Below are 26,768 nucleotides of genomic sequence, written 5' to 3'. Positions count from 1 at the left end.
GTTTTCGTGTACGCGGGCCGCTGGACAAACGAGTGTCTGTGTACATATGTACTCACGTAAATTTTCGAACAGCATGTGACCTGAGCCTGAGCTCTAATTGGATTTTTTCAAATCATCCTTAAGGCGGAGCACTGCGCGCCCGAACCCTCCCACTTTTGTTCTTAGCGAATCAATGTTTTTGAAAAATATTTGGGCTCATGTGATTGGACCATTCTCAACAAGACTTATTAATGGCCAAAACAAAGTTAAAGAGTTTCAGATCGACTTGATCTTCTAATAAGCAGCAATCAAGTGATCACGGCTTAGACTCGGTGCTTTTCCAGCACTTCTTATGGCTATTTACAGGCGATTATTAATAGTTTCATTTTAATTTTGTTTGCATGCTCCCTCCCTCCCTTCAATAAATAAATAAATAAATAAATAAATAAAATTTGCACCAGCTGCCACCGGTACTGAGATGAGTTTTGCCATTTATACTCTCATCTCTTGCACCCGAGCATGAAAATCTCAGAACATTAATATTAATCAAATGAAAATGTTTATATAAAACAATTTTAAAAATAATGAAAAGTAAACCACTGGGTTGAAAATAAAAAGATGCCAATGAACCCAAAGCAATCACAGACTCTCGTCAGAAACACACGCCGCTATTACCAACAGCTGCCTGCAGCTCAATAGACGCCTGGAAACAATGATGGAGCCAAACTCGTACGCAAACAAGAGAAAAAGGAGCCAAACGAACCGCGAGCATGAGACAGCATGGGGACGAGATATGACTCGCTATTAATCTCTGCAAATTTCATGCTCCTGCTGACTAAGATTAGAAAATTAATTTCATGGATGCAAAGGCAATATTGATGTCATCAAAGACAAGTTTCACTCCTAGCTAACAAAACGAAAATAAATAAATGAATGTTATAGTGCGTCACAATAACAAGATCTTTCATGCACAGGCTAAAGAAGAAACACCATATTTATATATTTTTTTAAATGGTAAAAAAAAAAAAACTCAGGTGCCTTTCCCAGATTCCTGAAGCTCAAAATCATAGGACAATCATCAGGACTCCTGGGAACTCCTTTAATGGCCCAAACATGTGTTAACGGCTTGGAGCGAGGTCAGGACTTTACGGGGGACGCGGTGATCACTCCCAGACGAGTTCCTGTAACATGCGAGCGGGGCTGCTGGGCCGTTTGAGGTCATGCATTGTCCTGCAAGAACACACTGTCTTCGGTGATCGAAATTTTTTTCTAAAGGCAATTAAAGTAGTTCAAGGACAGTCCGGTCACGACTCCGGCGTACTGAGAGAACTTTCTACCTTGATGGCCTGGAGCCTATCCTAGGAGGGTATGAGGCGGGGTACACCCTGGACAGGGCACCAATCACTCACAGGGCACACACACACACATACTGTATACACACACTACGGGCAATTTGGGAACGCTAATCAACCTAACCTACATGTCTTTGGACTGTGGGAAGAAACCGAAGGACCCAGAGGAAACTCACCAAGCACGGGGAGACGGGAATCGACCTGAAGTCCATGACTGGGTTGCCTTGTAGTGCACAAAGGGTTAATCTTAAATATAATATGTATGCATTATGCATTAAACTGTTCATCAAAATATTTTTTTTAAACAAAGTTAAAAGCAGCATGTTGAATTTGTTTGCGTACAATCATTAAATAAGTAAAACGTGGCTAAAAAGCTAGCATGCATGGACATCCTACTGATGGTCTGATTTCTATTTTAATTTTCTTCCTTTTTAAGAACCTACAGCATACAAAAACACTTTCTTTAACATTAAAATAAATTGTACGTTCATATTAAAACATGGACTATGTCATAACTATGATATTTTTTAAAAACTACACAAGGTTGCAGAACATACACACACACACACACGAATTTCAAAATAAAAAATAAAACACTGCTTTTTGTACCAATAAACTCTGCAAGCAGTGATGAGCGGGCCCAAGCACCCGTGCCATCGCCACCCGGGCGCACCACACAACCTGTGTGCCTTTCGGTCACAATAAAGACGTCTAAAAAGCTAACTCTCAGACATCCTAATAGCAGGCGACTCCAAACTGTCTGCCAGTTTTCGTGCCTTTTGAGCCTGTTATGACCCTCAAAAAGCCCCGGATGCTGGAAAACATAAACAAATCCTTAGAAGAACAAGAGAGCCCCTAATGAAGCGACAGGTGAAGAAATCGCATGCGAGAGCCTCAGACACGTGAGCGCATCGGTTAGAAAGTGCTCTTCCTGTCGCATCGGCTTTGATCTGAACTCGGTGACATATCCGAGGCCGATCGTCTGGTCGCGGCGCTGATCAAGCTGAAAACACATCGACTGCAGTCACTGGCTGATCGATCAGCGCATCTTTAACTAGCAGTGTAGCACTTCCAACGTCAGGAGACAGAACTTCCTTTTCTTCTTCCCATCATCATCTGTCACGTTTCGGTTGAACGTGTGACCTCCATAGCGGGTGAACGTGTTCAGGTGTTGAGTGAACGTACATGTTTACGAGACCCACAGTGTGTTAATAGGACAATAATGTTACATGTATAAGATTTACTCATTTATTTGCAAAAACGATCCGATTCTTTAAGCATCTGAATGATTCGTCTGATTTACACTGACTGCCACTGTTTGTCTTTTTACTCATGTCATTCACCCTTTGTGTTAAGTGGAGGGTTTGCTAAGGTTTAAAATAAGAATAGTGTGTGTGTGTGTGTGTGTGTGTGTGTGTGTGTCTGTAACCACCAAGCAGTGTCATATTTGCTGTTGAACGTCTCTCGGTAAATGTCAGTGCTCACAAGCACGAGTCCGAGGAGACCTTCTGCAGGGGAAATTGCCTCCCTGCAAAACACTCCAGTTGGAGGTTGCCAAGGCAGCTATGCATGAAGGCCAGGTAGAGACGGGATGGCATGGCATTAGCAAGAGAGGGGGCGAGGGGGGTGGGGGGGGGGCAATGGGGGCGCGAGAGGGGGGCAAGGGTGGGCTGAGGAAGAGAGAAGGAGAGAAGGAGAGGAGGAGAGCAGGTGTCACACAGTAGTCACTTCTGATATTGTACACAGCACTGTGTGTGTGTGTGTGTGTGTGTGTGTGTGTGTGTGTGTGTGTGTGTGAGAGAGAGAGACAGAAGGGATGTGGGAGAAAGGCTAAGAATGAGACAAACCTAAAAATCAGAACTGCACTGCAAACCATTAACATGTAGATAAACTGACTTGGAGACACAAAAAAGAGAGAAAGAAGGATAGATTGATTGATTTCTATTGATAGAAAATGGACAAGTGGAGAAAATGAATACAGGTCAGGAAAGACATGCATAAGAACAAAAGAGAGAGACAGAAACCACAGAAAGACAGGTACACTGAGAGACGCTGCAGGACAGGGAGCTGCATAGAAAGACGAGTACATTGAGAGACAGACAGATGGAGAGACACAGTACAGGACATTTGAGGAGGAAAAAGGCAGACAGAAAGCTAGAAAGCTAGGGAAGTGGAGAAATACTATACATGTAGAAGAAGAAGACTGACAGACTGAGAGACAATGGTGAAGGAGAAAAATAAGAGAGACAGAGTAGAGAGACAGGCATGCAAAGAAAAAGACAGACAGAAGGAAAACGGCAGAGACAGAGATGAAATAGAGGCAGAAAAACAAAACATCAGAAAAGAAAAGACAGCTGCAGAGACAGGTAGAAAGAGACAGAATGTGAGAGACGTAGAGAATGAAGGAATGAAAAAAAAACAAGGGACAGAGACGGAAAAATAAAATATAAAAACAAAAATAAAATAAATAACAGACAGGATTCAGAAGAGGACACAGCAAACAGAGACACGGACACAAGGATGGAAAGATACAGAGAGAGAGAGGGGGGGGGTTACACTCTTATTAACAAACACACTGTTAAAATGTTAGTCGACATCAATTTGTCAGAAGGAAAAACGTGTGTGTGTGTGTGTGTGTCTGCTTGTGTGCATCATGGCATCAGCACAAACACAGGACAGTCAGCAGTTAGAGGCATCACGGTCCCGCCAGACGCGCACGTCTACACTGGTTGTCCTGAGCGGCGTCTGAGACAGAGACAGGCGACGGTTCTCCTGGTCCTCGGAGCTGGTGTTCCTCGTCAACGTGACAAAAATCAAGGATTTCCACGAGCGTAAATTAAGAAGAAATGAAGAACTGCCGTGGAGTTTTTTTGTTCTTTTCCACTCTTTCTCGAGGGCAAAGACGGCACACCAGGAACGCTTTCCAGTCGCACTTCAGTGCCGAGACACGTCCGGCTTTACAGCCCGGCTTCTGAGAATGAAAACAATAATTCTCCTATCAATCAGACAAACACTCCTTCTTCTCCGAGACCTTGATGGTTATTTCAATTGTTGTTTCTTAACTCACTACTGGACAACGTAATGACAAAGGAATCACCAGTTACTATTCTACTCTACAGTATATTAGCGTGACCAGCGTAATAGCGATAAACACCATCGAATGCATTTGTGACTTAATACTGATCTCTCTTACACTTAAACTTATACACGGAAGATAATGTTAGGAGGCCAGAACATCCAGCGCAGGACTCGTCTGGGCGAAACCTCCGGCACATTAACAGTCAGCTTTGGTCTGGTGGTGTAAAATAATAGTCGGTCCTCCCAGCGCCCGCGGGATCAAAACACCAGCCAGAGCTCGCGGCCGGCTATTCGACATTAACAGCCGTTCAGAACATTAAGATAAAATATGCAGCCCCGATGCCATGGGCAAGGCAGTCCTGGCCTTTGAAGTGGAGAGCGGACCAGCCTCGCAAACATCCACTTCATTTCACAGGCGCCATCTATCAAGTGAGCTGCAACAAACACATCTCCTGACCTTCAATCTTCCTCCAGTTATTAGATACTCATTTAAAGTCACCTGAAACAATCCGGACCAAATTGATTTCATTATTGGACTCTGTGTGATGACTCCCTGATTGCTCAGCAGGAAATATTAAAAGTTAATTAGAAAAAAATTGATTTCCCCACCCCGCCCCCCCCCCCCCCCCTCCTCGCTACTGTGTCATATCCATCGCTTTGACATTCTGCGTACAACAGCATCAGATTTGGATTTTAGGGACCGTCTGAGTGACGACCTTCCGGATCGGGGACAGCGCTGATGAGATATGAGGGTGCGTTAGAGTGCACAAGAACAATAAGAGCGGCTTTGTGAAACCTTGGGAGGCTCAAGGAAAGAGCTCTCAGGGGTTGATTGGCCTTTAATGTCTTTGCTCCCGAAAGAATGGGCTTGTCGACCTGAGGTTATAGGCTGCTGTTGACCTCCTGACCTACCGAGGCCGGTCCATAGTGGAGTGCCGGGCCGAGGCCCTTTTTCAATCTTTTAAGATCTCCGAATCAATCTGAGTGCCAGATGTGAACATGCGGGCCAGCGCTGTGCAATCAGGAAGTCCTGGCCCTGAGGGTAATTCATGTCCGGCATCAAACTTTCGTCTTTCACATCCCAATCACCGTGGGTACAAACCAAACCAAACCACGATTCTATAATTCAAGACCAAAATCAGCGGAGCAGAGTGTGAGCGTAGTGGGACGTTCATTCGGACAAACAAACAACAACCTTCAAAAAATAAAAATGGGAAAAGTTAAGCCTTGTTTTTATTTCATGCTACTTTGTTAGAACAGTCTTTAAATAGCCTGCTTCACTTAATATTTTATGGAGCGTTTAGATATCAATCTTCATTAGTTAATAAGGTAATAAACTTCATAACACTTCTTATTAGTGATGGGAGTCGGTAACTATTCCATAATCAATCATCGGTGTGAGTAAACCAATCAATAATCAGTTAATAATGGGGTTAACTGCACAGTACGATGCTTCTTTTGAATGTAAGTAATCAGGGCCAAATTCCACAACCTTCATCCACGCAAAACAATCAGACTCATTAAGCTTCTGCAGACCCGCTGATACTTTCACAATTATAGTGTAATTAGTACAAATGTAAGTCTTTTCTTACTGGATTAGCCATACAGCGATACGGCTAGGTCCGGTTAGCCATAGACAACCGTGTTGTGAGCACGCACAGTTATCTGTAATATACACATGAGCATTTCTGCAACAAAGCCCCAGCCTTCAGCATCCAACATGGTGTGTTTTAGGAATTTTTAATCAATAAAATCGATTGCCGTTTTTCATAATCGATCACCTGAAATGCACAAGAAATCACATGATTATCGAGTATAATCAATATAATCAATGATTGTCTCATCCACAGTTCTCATCTCTCATCAAAAACCATTTACTCCTGCTTATTCTCACAATAATCCATAAACTCATGCAGGTTACAGCCCATGAACTTGACCGGAACGAGGATGACGATGATAATGATGATAATGATGATGATGATGATGATGATGACCAGGCCTACCATCAGTGTTAGCACCAGACTGACCAGTCTGTAAACATTCGGTTCTGTAAGGGAAAAGTCTTGGTGATGAAGGAGGTCAGAGCACAACGCAATCAATGTACAGGAACTCAAATAATCACTTTTTTACAACCACGCTTAGCAGAAAAAGTCCCAGCTTGAAGTGAACGGGCTTCACCAGCAGCAGACCACGTCGGGTTCCTCTCCAGTCAGCCAACAACAGGAATCTGAGGCTACAGTCGGCACAGACTCACCAAAAGTGGGCGGTCAGGTTTCCCAGAAACAGCAAAAAATATCAGATAAAAAAACATGATCTTAGCATAATTACTGTGCATAATGAAAGACAAACCAGTAGCCTGGATTCAAGAAATTTTGGTCTTGGAATGTGCAGTTGAGGACATTTTTTTCTGTCCATATAGTGTTTCGAAGGCAGACTAACATAACTCATAAATAAAATGATAAGTAGTTGTGTTACTATACAGCGGCGGTTCACATGTCTGTCAGCGCTGGATTGTAGACATGCTAATCAGCCACTGCTTTCACACTCCATTCAACACCGTGACAAACCAAGTCTGTTTTTCCAACAGCTGATTGCAGCTGAAACATAAGCAAGGCTGTTTGACTAGAGGAGCTCCAGCCCCAGGACAAAGAATTGCTTCAACACTCCAAATATAGAACATCTGTTATCCTAACCCGAGTTCACATCATCCCAATTCTGCAGAACTATTACCAGACCTCAAACCACAAAATCTCTGCTTTTCTTTTTCTTTTCTTTTTTTTTTAACAAGCCTTCTTCATGAGTCACGGTGGAGTCACAGTTTTATGGAGAGCGTATTTTTCAAAAGCTTTGATCTACAGGTCTTCCTCGCTGGAGATGCTTCGGCCTGACTCATCTGGCACGCAGCACGTTTTAAATGAAATCACACACTGCACTACTGCAACATGACTTTAAAGCTTCTAAAAAAGCACATTAAAGCCTTTTGGAAGAGAAAAGGTTGAAGCCGGATAAATTAGCCATGTGACATACTGTGTAGGGTGTACAGTATGGAGCACATTATGATAAAGCAGTTTGCATTCCTCGTGGCCTTTTGCGGTGTTCTAGCATGGGCACGGGGAACCGTAAGTGTGCTGGTCATCACTCGGTCATATTTCAAACATGGTTACACTCACATCACGGGCGCGAACAACATTCCTGAACGTGTAATGAAGTGAACAGGGCAACACCCGGGAACCCACAGTTACTCGCGGTATAACAGGATGCCGCTACCTACCGCACATCTCTAACTGTGCGTCTGGTATACAGCGTCGCCAAACATATTGAGACAAACGTGAAATCCAATGCTTTAAAATAATGACAAGACAATAAGTATCTTTTTTTTATTTTAATGAAATTGCTTTTCAACAATATTTAGTAAGACGTCCTTTATTCTCCAGAACCATCCGGATCCAGCTGGGTATAGAGTCAGAAAGACGTCCGGTGGCACATGTCATTTTTAAATAAAAGTTACAATAGTCTTAATACTTTTGGCCACCCATGTATACCAAAAATGGGTGTGGCCAAATCTTTAAGGCAGCTTGTTGACGGATCACTAACTATAGTAAGGAGGAATAAACAAATGCTGTAAATACATCACTGTTAATACTTTATGTTCACGTCAATGGATTTGTTTTTGTTTACTGATAATGTTCGTACTGTAAACATGTTTTTTATTTCATTTTTATATTTTTTTCAATTGAAAGAGTTCTGAGTGCTGCTTCCATGTCACAGAAGGGATGGGGCGGAGTCATGTGACCACCCACATGGTGATATATTTTTAGGAAGACACACACACACACACACACACACACACACAATAAAGTAAGTATTAACAGAATGTTTTTAAAAAAAGAAAGGAAATAGCTCTATTACATCGATCAGCGATCCTGAACGTCGGTTTTGATCACGTCCTGATTAAGTGCCCGGCTCCACCCACAAGCTTCATATCTAAAAACTCACTCGCGCAGAAAAGTACAAATGCCCTGCGTACACGACCGTTTTATTGCATCCCATGGGGTCGCGATCCTGATGCACAGCTCCAGAGTCACCCAGACACACAGAAAGCACATTCATAACCACAACTGTATCGGTTCATCCCCAATACTGTACAATACACTTACATTTCTAACGCTTTCTCATGGATGCACGAGTGAGCAAACCTCATTAGAATCCACAGAGACCGATTCTAATGACTCTTTTATTATAACTTTCATTTAAAAATTGCCTCTTTAAAGTAAAGAGTGAAACAGTACTGCTACTATGGGAGGCGCTTTTATGAACATCTAATTGCTTTTTGTATTTATCATAAATATATTTACATATGATATTGTTTCCCTCAAAATATACCTGGTTAATGTTTAATATATCAAATTATCGCAAAGCGACAGAGTCCCTATAGGCTTGTGATGGCAAGTGTACATTATTAAAAAAAGACGTTATTAAAGGTATTTACTACTAATCAGTAAGAAAAACAGTTTATCGTTTATAATAAGAGTTGGATGTATAATCGTTATAATTATTTCTCTTTTGAATTGTCTGTAAGGTCAGGTTCCTGTACTGCTTTTCCTCCTGGCTGAAAAGACTGGACAATCATTTATTTGGTCAAACTAATTAATTAATCAGTGTATAAGGAACAGTATGTTTAAACTAAAGATGTTTCAGATGTTATTCAAAAGTAGTTTTAAAATCAGTGAAGGATTATAAAGGTTTTGCATGAACCCCTGGATTCTGATGGAATTTATTAGAGTTATTCATGCACAAACCCAAACATCCTGAGAGAAGCATGTAAAATGTAAATACAAATAATGTGAAGTTTGTACTAAATTACATAATAATCAGTTTTATATTTTACATCACTTAGCTTCGGTTCATTTTTCGACTCTTGATTCAATCTGCTACCACTGAGAGTAAAAAAATGTTATTGATGAATTCATCTGCCTCGAGATATGTAACAACATGAGCTCCATTGCCAAAATGTCAAAGCATCCGTTCATGGACCCCCACCGCTCTCAGAAACGCAGCGGTGAGAACGAGCCCGGTGCCTATTGACTCATCCGCAGAGCGCACGGAGAGCGCATGAAAATGCAAAACTCTTCCATCACGCCGCTCCTACATTTTATGCCTCTGAAGGTATTCATAGCTTATGCAGGATTTATGCATTTCATTCTGTTTACTTTGTTACTCATCATTCTACACATTTGTTTACAAGGCGAAGAGGCCATATTGTTGGAATTGCCTACTCATAGACCTGGCAGATCCTATCTCAGTCTTCACAACATGACATTCAAATTCAAAAAAGAAAAATGAATTATAGATGCTTTTTTTCCTTTTTTTTTTTTTCTCCTCTCACTATACATATCATTAGCTTCCTCTCTCAGCTGCCAATACACACAATGCTGGCTCGGAGAATGGGAACAGGCTCATAGTAAAACAGGACGTGTCCTCCTTCCCGGACCTAATTTAGGATTCAATTACAATACTCTTTAAAAGCGCCGACTTCTCAATTAATTATTTTAAGATTAGCCTGACAGTAATGGCCCTCCCACCATCTCAGGTTGGAGCGACACTGTGTGCCCTGACTGCTTTGCTTGCTCTCAAGGAAAGACAAATAAATCAGCTCTCCTCTTCTACCTCCTGCATTTAGTCTTTTTTTTTCTTTCTTTTTTTTTTCAAACACTGTTGTTTTATACCACTTTTTGCCAGGCGTATTCTTTCCTTGGTGCGCGATTGATATTCATGCGCCACGGCGGGCTGCGTTTTTATGAGCCACCGGGGCCGGCACGCTCGCTGACTGATGGCTCTGCCGCCACCGCTGCTGGGTGTAGGAGAAAAAAAACCCCGACGTCGGGCGCTTTGATTGGAGCCAAGCGGAGCATTTCTCTTCACTGCGTCTAGCATTCCGCCTCCCTCCACCACACACTCACGAGCGACCCGCATGCTGTCTCCCACCGCTTGGAAATGAATGGCTCTCCCCTCTGGCGGCAGCCAGCCCCCCATTCTGTTTATTTAAATATTTGATATGTAAGCAGTCATAAAATAAGTGTCATAACACGCAGAGAATGACGCGCACGCAGAAAGGCCGTTATTCGTAATGGGTCCTGATGCATGCGGGACCCGGAGTTTAGCCCGGTGGGGACACGTGACATGCTGAGAAAAGATGCCGGTGGGAATAAATGAGTGTGTGAGTGAGGAAGGTACATGCAGAAATAATGCACAGCACAGCAAACACATCAACATGCCTACACCACACTCAGACCTAATAATGGAAATGTATGCATGCTGGAACGGTCTCGTGAGAAATGCATTAATATGTAAAAGCGGATATAACTCGTCTATGACAAGTCGCCACCGGCGTTGTCAAAGAAGCTAAACAAAACCTAACCTGATGCTCGTTCCAGAAAAACATGCAAATGCTCTATTTTTTTAAAATTTATATATATTTTTTATGGCTGCACATTTACCTTTGGATTAAATAGCCTAAAATAGACCTAAAGGAATTTCCAAAGGGAAATGTTTGTGATACAAACAATATAAACTGCAAATGCATATATTTACACACATACCTCATTATTATTAAACATTAAATACTACTCTAGAATTTTTTTTTTTAAAACTTAAAGAAATTAATTAATGCTTTACCCTAATTAGTCGACAGAACATTTTAGCTGAAGTTACACTCTGTAGGGTAACGCAGGTACCAGCAAAGGGTCGGTTTATAGTAAACAGTGACGAAACTTCACATCCTTAAAAAAATAACTGTCAAGTGATATTAAACAGACAATAACAAAGCGTTCACTTTTAAATACAATTTTAGCCAAAAAGAAATAATGTGACGAAAAAATGAAAATAAGAATATCTAAACTATTGCTCAATATGATCATATAAGATAGATAGATAGATAGATAGATAGATAGATAGATAGATAGATAGATAGAGCAAAAGGAGTAGATGTGTCACACACTCTATGACTAATAAAGTGTTGTTATTAACCAAAGTTTAATCAGTAGCTAGGTTTACATTAGAAGAATTTATTTCCTATATTCCAACAAGATGATAAGATGCATGTTCACGTGTTTGCTCAAAGTATTGAATCAGAATCTAACTTCGTGACATGACGAGTGCCGGATTGGTTCATACTCTTCCGCGTGAGGTGGTTACATGATGCGTTTTTAATTGGACTAATCTGGCGATTATTATTTGACTATTATGGTCTGTGTAAATAAACCTATTGACTTGTTGATGTTTTGTAATAAGCCAATATTTTTTTTTATTCGTTGTGGGAAGTCTTCTTTTGTTATTTTTATATTAACAAGAAGACACTTTTTGTCTTATTATATTCAAGAAAGTGAAAGAGGAAGGAATAATCGAGGCTGTTGTGATAAGGACTGTTTAAAGCTTCTATAACATCACATAGTGTCTATAACATCACATAGTGTCTATAACATCACATAGTGTCTATAACATCACATAGTGTCGATAACATCACATAGTGTCTATAACATCACATAGTGTCTATAACATCACTGCCATTCTGTAACATAAATGGATACAAAGTATAAAGTTGTTCTATATTCTGTGGCATAAAAGAAATAATAAACTTACCACCCTGCATCACATCACCTCTGATTATTACTACTGTGTCCCCAAGTATTCTTTTATTCTTTATTATATATAAGTATACTTATAATCTTATAAATGTTCAGACAATAGGCCACAGGACTCTGATACTCTGAACATGTCCATTGAGAAATGCTGGTTCTTTGGCCTAGTAAACATGTGTATAACCTGAAGGGGAAAAGTCACATCCTTTGAGCCAATATATCTGCTGTTTTGTTGCCTAATAAGCTCTCACATGTTCCTCACAAGCAGATAGCAAAAGGTCAAATAGCCTTCAAAACTCACCCCGTGACCTGCGAACCCATTCCACCCTGTAGATCACCAGCGCTTTTGGACCTGGGATCTGCTCACACAAGACACACATGGGTTTTAAATCTTCTCGCTCCTACAGGTCTTAATTACCACTAATTGGACCAAATTACTTTCTTTTCTCCTGCAATGAAATAATGAAACAATTCATCATTAAAGCTTAACGACTTGAATGATGGTTTGTTGCAGATAGGCTGAGGGAAGGTCAACGAAAAGGACACGGCCAGCAAGGACAGTCAGGGGCTGACATTTAGCAGGCGGGAAACGTAAAAGGAAGAAAAAAAAACTGCTGAGGGGCTAAAATGAGTTAATTGGAGTTCTCGACTTTTCTCTCGATCGAGATCCAGCACCGTCCGTGAATTATGTCCATTCGGTTTGAGTAACACGGTGGCGTAACCAAACGCACAGGTCTTAATGAATTAATTACAGCACCAAAATATAGAAGACTAAATGGACGAAGAGCTGACTGCGCGAAACGCCGGCCTAAAAGCAAGTACAGTAGTAGGACAAGAGGAAAGAGAAAGGAAAGAGATAGAGAAATATATCATCCTTAGACAGGAGAGGACTATAACGCATTGTGCTTGGCATGAAAAGCTTTTCTCCATGAGTCGTCTTAATTTAGCTAAAAGCTCACAAGTGTAAGAGTGCCGTCTCTCTGACACATCAATTTCAGACCAAAATAGAGACACAGCAGCAGTTTGAAAAAGAGGCACGATTTTCGACTGGGAAACAAAGAGTTCAGCTGCTCGAACGATTGATTATGGTAATGTGATCTACAAAACCGTAAACAGAGAAGCCACTGACATACAGTTGACATTATAGTAACCTTTGCGTTCTTATCCTATAATGCAAGTGGATGTTCATCAAAAGACCTTCTCATAGATGAATATAAAGGGCCGTTTATTCTTCTATTTACACTAAGATTTCCTAAACGATCTATAATCAATAAAAAGACCGATTCCATTGTGCTTGTTTCTTTACTTCCTTTTTTATTCATTTATTTTTATTTTTTTGCATAACGCTGATAACTTATCCGCATCTTGAGACAGTTATGGATTAGCATCCCCATTGATTAGCTGTAGCTGCCAGAAGCGCGGGGGGGTTTGAGGCTAATACGGTCTGGAAGCTAACAACTTGGCACTTGTGAGCAACTGTAACTCTGCAGCCACTAATTAGGTCATGATATGAGCAGAACAAAGAGGTGACGTGTACAGTAGAATGAAGGTGCTACCCCGACTACAGGACATTTGCATCAGAAATACAAACACTTTTGAAATAAAAGGTGCTAAAAGTAGTGCTAATCTCAAGGGTACGTGTCTTTTGTCCATACAGCATATCAACATATGAGACACTGTAGATACGCTGCTTGCAAATTCTTGCTAGCTAATAAATGTTAGGCAGGTGGAAAAAAAAAATCTAGATAACCAGCTAGGTATCAAATGCTAGGGATCTGTCTGACACCGTGCTTATTCATAAATACACATGATCAGGTAGTAATACTGTGTGTAACGTAAGCACAGGGTGCACTGTCTCGCTAATGAACACATGGCACAAAATGCTAACTATTAGGATTCTCACAAATAAAGATGACAATCAAAGCAAATCAGAGAGCAAACTGCGTTTAAAAAACTACAAGTGACCTTATGGTGTTTAAGTGCACTACAACATGGCCAAGCTGAGCACTGAGTAGGACCACGGGCATTAAAAATAAGTGTAAGGTGCACACACAAAGGTAGGTGAGCATGCTTCTACAAAGCAGACATGCAGATAAACCGTTGTGTGTGAAAGAGCACAAGCACTCCTTCTTTACACTCGGTGCTACAGTACACTTACAAGGGAAGGTGCAAAACATGAAGCATTCGCTCCTTTTAAAAGGCCACAGTCACTGATACTGTTCTGCATGTTCAGGTCGGTCCCCCTCATTCTCTCTCTCTGTTAAAGAACCGTTTAAATGGCAACAAATCTTCCAAAATAAAATCAATTAAAAAGGAAAATAAAACAACCCAAGAAGGTTATTCGTTTTGGTATCAATTTCAGTAGCTATGTTTACTTGGACAATATTTCTCCAATCCCATTGAAATCATTCCATTTAGAGATTCAAACTTAACTGTTTACACGGACGCTGTTGCGTTTACCTGCTCAAAGCATTTCATTAGACAGAAACGTTTTTCATGTCTGATTAAAAGATTTTCCTGCAGCATTTCATTTGCTGGGAATAATAAAAGAAAACAGGAAGAAGAAAAAGAAGAGGGAGAAAAAAAAGTATTGTGCTCCAACTCTGAGGTTAGGTTGGGCTTTTCTGACAAATCCTGCCTTCTGCATTCTGATTGGTTTCACTGAAGACCAGGGGGCGGTCTCGTCTGTGATTGGTTAGATGCTTCCCTAAGTGTGAAATCTGAGCCAATCAGTGACTCTTCGTGCGAGAGGCGTGCTCTCACCGAGTTTATCAATCAGGTGCTCCAATGCAAAACTCCTTCCAAGAAACCAGTCCTGTCACCTACTGTTACCCCCATATGGGGCAAACATGTGCAGAAAGATTATATTTATTTCAACAACAAAGGAACGATCAAATCAAGTGTTTAGATGGCTAATATCTACCTTTAGAACCGATCATCAAAGGTTTAAAACACTCTGAAAATGTATTCCGATCGGGTCAGACCTCGGGTGAGAGGTGCTTACACACGGAGCATTTGTGTTCTGATTCGGTTATTTCGATTATTCTGATTATTATTATTGGAATATCATTGTTCATGTACACATACCTGTTGTGTAACAAAAACATGTTCTTATGTTATGTTTTTCTGCATCCCTTCACACAGCTTACTACATTTTCCCCTAAATGTAAAACCCATTCCACCTATTGGCATTAAACACGATGTTCTATCTACTGTATGCTGAATTCTGTGTTCTATCTGTAAAATACACCGGGGTACAGTACTGCTGAAAATGACAGGTTTATTGACACAGGTGGCTGACAGCTCTGCTCATTCTCACACACATCACCTGAAATCAACACCTTCATCCATGACCAGTCACACTAATCAATGCCTGTCATTCTAAAATTGCCCAATTTCAAGCACAAGCTCTGTGTCACTATTCTTGGCTGGAAGATACAAAAAAAAAAAAGAAAGTAAAACGAAGATTCAGGAGAGATTTGGGGGGAAGAAACGTTTCAGACATGAAATATTACAGTATATAACCAGAAATAAGGAAGCGTGAGGCACACTATCTATAACATGATGCTACAAAAGCAGCAGATGTTCAAACACAAAACCCTCTGGGCTTCAGAATTCCGCGCTCTCCTTGGCCGCCCGCTGTGCACCGTCCTCCCTCTGGACCGAGGACGAGCTTTTCCTGGATCTGCCTCTCCTCTCCTGTCCTCTCTCCATTTGGAGGACGTAAGGGCTTTAGCAACGCTCTCGGGAGTGGGAAAAGTGGAAAGGATGAAAAGAATTTTTCCTTTTTCCTTGGGGGAGGTAGCGCTCATTCAACAGCAGCACGTGGCTAATTTCCATGTGTGAAGGTCACGGAGTGACGGAGAGGTGAAGCCACAGGGCTGGCTCGCTGCCAGACATGTAAGTGACTGACAGAAAGCAAAATCAAAGAAGAGAGACAGAGGGAACGGGGGAACGAGCGCAGAGCACAGTGAGCCTCGTCTTTTTTTTTTTTTTTTTTGGAGCAAATTACTCACGCTGTGTACGATTTGCCAATTTTCTAAGACACCACGTGCCATCACGGTTTATGTATTTATGTTTTTAATTTTGCAAAAATGAGATATACACAAATTTTTTTAAAGAGCTGTCACGCTTCTACAGTACAGCAGCTTCCCGTTTGTCCCTCGTTAAAACTGAGAACATTCAGTATTTTAAAACAGGTTCTTGAAATATAAAAATAACATTCTGCAATTTTCTCCCCCCAATGTAGACAAAACGCTTTTGCAAATGTCAGCGTTAATGTTCTTACAGCTACAAATGTTTTAGCAACCCTGTAGGAATGTTCTGTAAAAACGGTTCTCAGAAAATCTTTTACAAGACTTTTATTTTTCTTGAACTGATCAAAAAAGATTTTCTTTTCTCTCTGCTAACTTAAACTTATTAGTTGTAGATTTTAACAAGATGAAAAGGAAAACAAAAAACACATCAAAAGTGAGATAAAAAGTGAGTTTTGTTTTGTTCTTATATAACTTTTTATTTAGAAGCAAAATACAGAGAAAGTGAGACTAAAGATCTCAAGCTGATGTTCGTAAATCCTCTGTACGAGCTCAGTCTCATACGCTAGTCGATGTTAGCTACAGCGCTAGGTATAAATTAGCTATGATGAGCTAAACAGGCTACTGTTACAAGGCTATGGTACGGTGCTAATATATCCTAGCTGTGATTGTTAGAAAGTTACATTTGTATGTAACTTTGTAATATTTGTATGTGTTTGTAATATAATAATGTAATATATTTAAAACCTCCTAAAACCTCCTAAAAATGAAAAGCAATAAAAAAAAAAATCAAATCAATAGAAGTATTAAATATTTTGTAGCACCTTAGATAAATAGTGTATTACCAGATCATTTTTCTGGCATGGTAAGATCACTGCCTGAGATAAACTGAGGATGAAACTTTGACCTGAACAAGACTGACGAGGGAACAGATCCCATCCTGCATGACACCGTATAGTGTGATTATAAATCCTAAGTCAATAGCAGTAGGTGTGAAGAATGGTGGAAGTTCAGTACCAACATGTTGTGAACAGAAGTGAGTCTGGGGATGAGCACGAGATCTTCTCTATGATTAAAGTCCAAATCTACAGCATCCACGTCATTTTACAAACTGAAACAAAGGTGAGCTGGTGTTCTGGTGCAGGTTCAGGTCTTTACATTATCCATCTGAGTAAGTCACAGGATTCATTAGGAGAAGTAAACAGGATAGACACAGAGACAAACAACACAAATCCATCAACAGGAAGAACTGTCAGAAACGGCATTTTGCGATCGAGACGCTAAAACAGAAATCATGGCTACAACCCAGCAGGCAATGTGAGGCGAAAAATGTCTGCCAGTATGAATGAAGGATAAGGCTCCTGGAAGGCTCGGACTGGCACTGAGCCAAACGCACACGAGCAATTTACTGCAATTTATTGTAAACACCTTTTATTGCACTCATTCCAATGAAACATGGAAGACTGTGTGATATTCTCCAACGCGTAGGAATTCAGCACTTTGGTTATGTGATGTGAAGTAAATGATAATACTTTATGGTGCATGAGGTCTTCCAGAGAGACTGCCCTCCAGAGTTCAAATACGAGCCTTTTTTTCCATTACTCTCCACCATCAGCTCCCCAGAAGCAGCACTCAGCAGCCCCTCTTCACACCCCTGTGGAGAGCAATAACCGGAGAGACACAGCACTGGCAGTGCAGGCCGGAGTGCTGCTCAACCACACACAGTCGCAGACACATACTCACACACACATACATGCCTTTTTTTTTTTTTTTTTTTTTTAAATATCAGAGCATCCCAAAGCCGGTTTTTCAGCAGGGCTGAGCTCTCTGGTCCAAAATACTGTTACAACATCCACATTACCACAAAAGCACCAAAGAAATCACAGCTGGATTAAAAAACAAAAAGTCTGGGTGACACACACACACCCACACACATATATATATATATATATATATATATATATATATATAATGTTCAAGTTAAACCTGTGATAAACCTTTGATTTGTGATGAAATTTCTCGTGAATGAAAGCATAAAAAGACGGAAGACTTTAAGGACAGTATGGTGTCTCATCACTTAGATGCAGTAAAACATTTAAATGGTGCGAACATTTTAAAGAAGGGCGTACGTCTGTGAGCTCACTGCAGTCATCCTGGGAACATTTAGTGAACATTCTGATCCTTGAAAATTTTTTGTTCAACTCGTGCAAAAGACATGTGTGTCTATAAGAACTGTACATACAATTATTCAGCAACACCATTTTCACATTACAGGTCGCAGTCCTGACCTCGCTACAAGCCATTTCCACATGTTTGCAACATTTAAAGGAGTTCCTGGGAGGCCAGTATTTCAGACGTGAATTAGACAGGCAGTCCGATTATTACTGAGAAAACGTTCTACCCTGATGGTATCCAAGCACTAGTGAAACACTGGGATGAGTGCAAGAAAAGATAAATAGTATAATGTATATTACATTGAGATAATTTTAATAATATTATCATATTCTTATTAAGATATCAATATATAACATATAGTAATAAATGTAGTATTAAAATAGAGGATATACAATTAAATTATTCAGATTTTTAAGGCAAATTTCCAAATGCTTCTATCTGAGACACAAAGTAATATACTTTGTATAAAAATATATTATACAATGAACAGTAATATAATTTATCATGTTCATATCATCAATTTGCCCAGGATTGAGCTAAGATTAATAATAAATGGAATTAAATATATGCTGTTATGTAACAACAACAAAAAACCTTACAGTCCTTTATATGGTGAAGGTTTCTATAATAAAACATTCTGCATAACACAAATAAGAGCAAGAACTCATGTTTTAAAATGTAAATATAACATGATAAAATACAGGAATGATTGTCTATTGCTTTAAACATTTATAATGCATCGTGTCCTTCACTGATTCATAAAGTGCCTATAAAATACAATGATTTATTTTCATGCTAATGCTACGCCACGATAATAATAACAAAAAATTAATAATAAAAAAAATCCTCTGAACGTACTGTCATCCCTTATTAAACGGAAAGAAGAGCTTTTTTGGCAAACAGCAGTGATATAAGATGAGTAAAACATTAGGAGACTGCTGTTAAAAGAAAATAATCAATTTCAGGGTGGCAACAGAAAAGCCTATAACAGCATGTCCTGTCATGTTTTATCTCCCACTGATTATATCCACTTTTGACAGTGGGAGATGTATTTGTTCTGATATTGTAACAAACAGCACTGAGAATTAAGTGTCTGGATGGTCTACAGAAATAAGCAGTACCTCTGTAGCAGCTCTAAGCCTCTATAATTGAAATTGGCAACCAAAAATCAGATTTCTGCAGAGGTTCCAGTTTTACTCAGCGTTCACAAATGCTATTTTGACAGAGCTCTTAGTAGGAAAAAATGAGCAACAAGTCTACAGAATTTCACTGATTCCAATCACTGTCTCCAGAAACATATGGAGTTCATATGGCTTATTACATGCCTGGTTAGGCCCACTGGATGCACCCGATTTTTTTTTTTTTAAACAACTTTGGCAAACAACTATTAATTGGAAATTAACCATCTTCATTTTCAACTCCAGTGCAAATGCTATTTCCTCTGTAAATATACACCGTGCAGATCACTGAAAAAAACAGCACACTATGATCCTGTAATGCAAGAAACTGTTAATGTGAGCCTGAATTCTACTAAGAAGATCTTTGGATCCCAATGTTTCTGCTTAACTAAAAATAAATCTTCAGTTATTTTATTTAATTTTTAGATAAAATTAAAATTAGCTGGCATTTTAACAAAAAAAAAAAAAAAAAAGAAGCCAATCCTGGGATAACCCATATGCCAATTAAGCTCTGGCATTTGGCGTTTCATCCTGGAAGATGAAAACACTGCCGGCCCTTATCACGAGCAACGGAGCAAATTAAAATTTCACTCAGACCGCCTAATCAGCTAAACTGCTAGTGCTAGCCATGTAAACAAACACACACACACACACACACACACACATATAAAGGCCAGAGTGTCTTTGGAGGTATGTTGTGGCCCAGAAAAGAATTTTAGCTCACTGCAATTGACAGCCTTCAGCTTTGGGAAATGCAGCATCATAACATGAGCAAAATAATTGCATGTATTTTTAAAGGTTTACATCTGTGATCATCTAGGGCAGTGTAAAAAAAAATAAATAAAAAATAAAAAACCCTAACAAAATTGGAAATTCTCCATACGGGCCTTCACAAAAATTCAATATGTTTGTTCTTGACTAACATTAAGAAATAAGGACTAAAAAGGATAAAGGTTTGAATATAAACAATGTTTCCATATAATAAAACGAAGGAAAACCATGCTAATATTCTTTTACAATAATTAATTTTGTTTCATTTATAACTGATCAAATTATATTTACTCCAACATACAAATGATTTAGGAATAATGCAGCCCAGAAATTGACTGGTATATCAATGTAAACATCCACACAATTGGTCTTTTGGTAATAAACATCAGACAGACATTTATCTACTTGTCATGACAGAGACGTAGATGACGCAGCCACGTTTTGCTGAAAGAGGGAGCACTCAGCAGTTTTTCTATTTCTATGTGGCCCATATGGAAAGCGCGAGCCAGTCACTTGTCAGATTTGATGTAAACTCAGAGCAGCGGGCTGGCAGAGCGCCCATGCCGGCTTTACCTCCATTATTCACACTCCAAGCCTGGAGGGCAGAAACGAACAAGTGCACAAGTGCGCAGGTCTATATGACACCCATCAGAGGATAATAGCAGTTAGTGTAGTCTATTAGAGCAATTATAATGTAATGATCATGTAACTAGTATGAAGGTTTTGTGCGATTAAAATGACATCAGTCAACCTTTAACTATCACGACTTCTGTCCTTTATAAACGCAAACAGGACGACTACTTTAACCCCGAAATCACAAAACAAAAGACGTACAACTTGCCACTTAAAAGTAATATTCTCATTACGTGCTGCGATATTCAGTAAATATAGCAATAGATCTCCAACACCAAACAGACTCACAGTGCTGTCCGGGTGAACATAGCAATATATTTTTGCACTTCACAATGAATCTTCAAAAAAAATTATTTTATAGACAATAATCAATATTTAATGAGCATATTGTGTTGGGAAAATTTTCAAAGGTGCTTTGCAGTAGGCTTTCCTTCACGAGGCAATAAAGTTCTCTATAAACTGCTGAAACACATTATAAAAATTCTGCTGTGTAAAAAGTAACACAGCATCAGCAGAGAGAGAGAGAGAGAAAGAGAGAGAGATCAGGTTCTATAATGCTAGGGTGTGAAAAGTTCTGCACTTTCATTATACACCAGGTGCACATATAAAAGCATAAAATACTAATTTACACCCCAGTACATTGTGAGCCTAGGTCTATAAGCTAATACATTATAACAATAATTATGTCATAATAATAATAATAATAATAATAATAATAATAATTAAACCTTAACATGTTACATGTAAAAGCAGACTATTTAAACTATATTTAGATTTTTGTTAAATTATCTGAGTCATTTAATTGAGATAATGGAATTCGGGTTGTTGTTTTTTTATTTAGTCTCACTTCTGTTAAATGTACTAAACCCAACTTTGGGTCCATCTGACCAAAACCCTTTTTAAACTAAATTGCTGAAACGTACTAAAACATAAATCATTATTTTAATATAAACAGTGAGCATTTCTCCTCGTGCAGGTTTTTTTTCCGACATATACGAGAGAAACAAAGAGATAAAGACATAAGCACGCAGTGCGCTCTACACTGGGATCTGTACCTGGCCCCGGGTGGCGCTCTGCGCGCTGTTCGCAGCCCCGGGATGAGCCCTCTGTCCCGGCCACCCTGCGCTCCCGCACCCGTACTGAGAGCTCGCGTCTTTGCCGCCGCTGTATTCATAGTATCGCATCATGGGCCCGGGGGAGGTGAGCAGCTGGTTCAGGGTGGGGGTCGCTCCCGATGGATGCTGATTCTGTCCCGGGAAACGTGAAAACCCCCCGGCGTTGTTCATCGCCCCAACCGGAGCGCATTTGGCCTGAGTTGAGGCCGGGTTACTGTATCCCGCAGCCCCGTAGCCCGGGTACGCGCCGTACTGACTCTTCTGATGGCCTTCGTGCGAGTTTGGTGAGGCTTCCACATGATGATTAGAAGTGGCGGGATACATCAAAGTGCCAAAGCCCTGCTGCGCGCCGTGCTGATCGAAGCAGGGTCCTGATCTTGAACTTCCAAAATAGTGATTGAAGTCAGAAACCGGTGTTTTCACTCCTCCTGCTCCTCCTGCTCCTGCTCCTCCTGCTGCTGCGCCCTGGGCATGGGAGGCTTGGAGATGCGGTGCCAAATTGCCTTGCTCGTACCTGCTGCTCTTACTCATGTGCTCCGAGGTTCTACAAGGCTGATCTTCTGCACTTTTCACTGCACTGAACATGTGTTGATCAGGCGTGCCTCCCAGCCCGGTCTCCCTGCCTCCTAGCCTCTGACTGTCCGCAGGGCTCTCCTGGTTATTCTGCGCGGCGCGCTGGTTCCCGTGAAACTGGTTCAGATGGAGATCTCCGGGCGCGTGCTTCAGCTTATGGTTCACCACAAACCCACCCGTGTCTACACCCGGAGAGCCCGACGACATCGAGGATGAAGACGATGAAGATGATGAGGATGATGATGAGGATGAGACCGAAGTTGTTAGGCTCCCACCAGTCCGGCTCAGGTCCTCGCAGCGCCGATCCACATGATGGTTATTGTTATTATTATTAGTGGTAGTGTTGTTAGTATTATTATTCGCGCCTCTCAGTTCCGCTATTCCTCCTCCTGCGCGTTTCCCGGAGTTTAAATCTTGTCCCAAAACCCCCGGTAAAGTCTTGCTCTTGTTATTAGACGCGGCCGGGACTGGTGCCACTTGCGCAGCCATGCTCTCTCTCTCTCTCTCTCTCTCTCTCTCTCACTGCAACATTCTGAAAACTAAAACACACACACACACACACACGCACACACAAAAACAATCCAAACTGGACCACCACAGTAAACCCCGACTCGAGTCACACACGGTGCCGTTAAGCCGCTCGGTCTGCGGTCCGCTGCTCTCCCGCGGTGCCGGTGCCGGAGGACGGAGCTGTCAGCGCGGCTTCATGCTGAAACTTTCCTCGGGCTGCTCCGGGCTTTCAGGTGAAACTTTCCCCGCCGCCGCCGCCGCCGCGTCTCTGTGCGTAAAGCCGTGCGTAACCCTGTGCGTCCGCGCGCAGCCCTCTGCGGCTCAGCGTGACAGGCGCTCGCGCTGCTCTTATCCGCCTCTCCGCCTCCCCGTGCGCGCGGCAACACCCGGCCCGGATCTCTGCGCTCGCGGAATGGAACGCTCCAGCCGTGTGTGTGTGTGTGTGTGTGTGTGTGTTCTACCTGTTACAAATGTTGTTCTGCGCATGCGCCGGAGTGTGCTCCCTGATACATGTCTCAGTTAAAGAAAATCTTGTTTCCAGCGCAACATTTTTAATGTTTTGATTTTTTTAAACAAAAGATTATTTACTTGTAGACGTTGTTTTTACTGCACAGCCCTGAAACCGGCTGATGATGGCACGCTGAGCACCAGTGTCACCAGATGTTCAATAATTATTACACCCGTACAGTGGTACCTGTACATATAAACACCCCACTTTGCAAATTTTCACTTTCAATACTAAAATTTTGCAAGAAATGTGCCTTGGCATGCGAAACATTTTCAGCATACGAGCAACCAAGCCGAGCACGTGCCGTTCAAAATTTGTTTATCTTAGTGGAAAGTCAAGCAAAGCAAGTTTTAAAAAATGTGGGTTTTGTGCAAGATTTAGTGACCACAGGTCTCAAGAATGTTAGCATAGTAAGAACGACAAAAGTAAAAAGAAAACTTCACCATTTTCAGTTTATCTGAATCATAAATAAAGGTTAAGTGAACCTTTATTTTACTTATTTTACATGTCTTTTCTGGAAAGTAAAAAAAATGTTTGTTTTTATATGCAAAAATATAATTATAGTGTTGGAAATTGGTATAATTGGTTATATTTATATAAGTTTTATATATAATCTAATTATATGTTATATGTACATTTTCATTAGTCTTCTTTATTTTACACACGGCACACACACACACACACACACACACACACACAATGAACCAGGTGTAAAACATGAAAGTTTTTTTCTGATTATTATGAATATCCATTTTTTCACGTGCACAAACTCTTGTGCTACCAATTTAAGCATACATGTATTTGTGTGGAGCTTTTAAACAACTCTTATTTATTTAGTATTTATTTTACATTTTATATTTATATTGTCTAAGCATTTCACTGCATATCGTACCGTGTATGTGACAAAAAATTTTTTTATTTTAATTTAAATTTGCAGGAATTTCATTCAAACTTCATCCATTAACTCATCTTCATCCCTCTATTCTTTTCCTGTGTCCTTTATCCTGGTCAGTCTGGCTGAGGAACTTTGAGAACATCTTTAGCAGGGCTGAAATACACACTGGGTAGGATGCCAGTTCATTACACACACACACACACACACACACACACACACACACACACACACACACACACACACACACACACACGAACCTCCAAGACTGATTCTGACTTTACAGTCCATTCTATAGTTTTCATTTTCTTTGACATCATGTGTATCTCCTCTTATTTGCTCTTCCCTGCTAATGCTAATGTCACAGCAGCTGTCTCACATAAGCTTCTGTTCGCTCATAAGCCTCAGTGTAGACTGCCATTTGCCTTCACACTCCTTCATGCGTTCTTTTGATTACCTGCCAATAAAATCACATGTAAAAGCACATGTGGAAATGGGCTCTCTGTAGTCTGTAGTCGGCTAAATTACAGCTGACAAACTCAGCCTTATAGCACAAAAAGCTCATCACAAGGTGCCGTTACATATCCACCACTAAGCATGCAATTTATATAAATGTCGCCAAAACATTTTAAAAGGAACTTCTCAGTGATCTTTGGATGGTTTCCACAGGTAGCTCACATCTGGCTGAATAAATATGCAATGTCAGTTCATGCTCAAAATTCCTCTGATTCAGTTACAGTTATATATTTTTTTTCTCCAAAGAGTAATGGGAGTCATAACGAACAGAATTTCAAGCCACTACATGTGCCAAATAAAACCTCTGCAAAGGAAAAACATACAGCTGTTACTCTCATAAATCATCCTAATTTATAGGTTCATCCAGACTTCTGTTGACTCCAATCATGTGTCTACAGTATCTGTTTGTCCTGTACAGGTCACAGGGGGCCGGGAGCCTATCCCAGGGGACTCAGGGCACTAGGCGGGGTACACCCTGGACAGGGTGCCAGTTGTCACAGGTTACAAGCATGCACACACTTACACACAATGAACAATTTAAAAATTCCACTTAGCCTAATCTGCATGCCTTTGGACTATGGGAGGAAACCGGAGGAAGCCCACCAAGTACAGAAGAGAACATGCAAACACACCCCAGGCGGGAGTCGAGGCCACAGTGCTAACCAGTCCAGTTTGTTTCTGAATTGCTTTGGCCTGAAAACAATTCTACAAGCCTATAGGGTATAGTTCTCCTATACTGTAGTTCTTAAACTACTACATGCATAATGTTTAGGAAGGAAAAGTAAAATGTTTACCTAAGGGTATTAAAAAGCTTTATTTGTTTTTTAATGTTTCACGTTTGACGGATGGAATAAAAAATGAGAATATATTTGTTCTATGTAAGGACTAAATAATAATAGGGTGATCTAGGATAATAATCGGTGGAAGCATGATGATTATTTTTCTGAAACAGCATAACACAAAGTGCTTTATTCTTTTTACATCACAGAAATTTGGTGATTACAGTAAATGCAGTTTTCATCATGATGTTGTGATCATTTATAGCTTGAAATTATTTCTTATGTTGTAGCAGTTATAATCAGTCATTCTCTCGCCAGTCTAGTCTCCCCTCCTCTTTCCTGATGTTACTGAAACTAACAGACTAAAAAACTTCCCCAAAAAATGTCGTCATGTAAAAAGTGAATAAATAAATAAATAACCTGAAAACTTTTTAACATTTAATATGGTGACACTAGAGACTCTTTCAATAAATATTACATAGAATATATCATACAAATCTTTAAAATAATTGAAATCAATTTTAAATAACAGCATTTTACATCAGCAGTTAAGTTCATTTTTAAAGCAGATTTGGAATAAACATGTTTTTATTAAACTTATTTTATAAACTTCTTTTTTTTCCCCAGAGTATCTTCAGTTCCATGTGTTTGATGCTCCTGTAGAACTTCAGAAAGTCCATGTCTGGGTTTGTATCAGCTCATCAGTGCTTATGCAGCTCTCTGGATGCTCAAATCACACACAGTCTGAAAGCTAGGTGTTGTTTTATACATATTAATATAAAGTATATTACTATATTTCTTGCATTTACTATTGTATCACTATTAGCATCACAAAATAAGTTACATTTTCCTGATTAAGTTTTGAACGTCCTCTGCGACACAGCGTCTCTCACTGGTTTCTCTTTATAATGTTTTATTTAAACAATGTGTAAGTGAAGTAACTTACTGAGAAAATTCTAAACACACTTCAGCACATTGCACTTTTATGTTCCTGAGTGAAGCTTCTTCTTTATTATTATATGTGGAGCCGTAGCTCAG

General features: G+C 40.3%; 1 protein-coding gene across 1 annotated transcript in view; it reads right to left on the bottom strand.

The window, feature by feature from the left end:
* LOC128536307 (AT-rich interactive domain-containing protein 1B-like) overlaps positions 1–23,014 on the bottom strand; it is a 215,798-nt gene extending 192,784 nt beyond the window's left edge. Inside the window, exon 1 of the mRNA XM_053510516.1 lies at positions 21,893–23,014. Within this exon, the coding sequence (XP_053366491.1) occupies positions 21,893–23,014 (1,122 nt within the window). The remainder of the gene's footprint in view (positions 1–21,892) is intronic.
* Positions 23,015–26,768: the final 3,754 nt, after the last annotated feature.

The sequence above is a fragment of the Clarias gariepinus genome, chromosome 13, assembly GCF_024256425.1.
Source record: "Clarias gariepinus isolate MV-2021 ecotype Netherlands chromosome 13, CGAR_prim_01v2, whole genome shotgun sequence".
NCBI classification, from domain to species: domain Eukaryota; kingdom Metazoa; phylum Chordata; class Actinopteri; order Siluriformes; family Clariidae; genus Clarias; species Clarias gariepinus.
The sequence above is the reverse complement of the archived record's forward strand: the minus strand, read 5'-3'. Positions and strand labels throughout refer to the sequence as shown.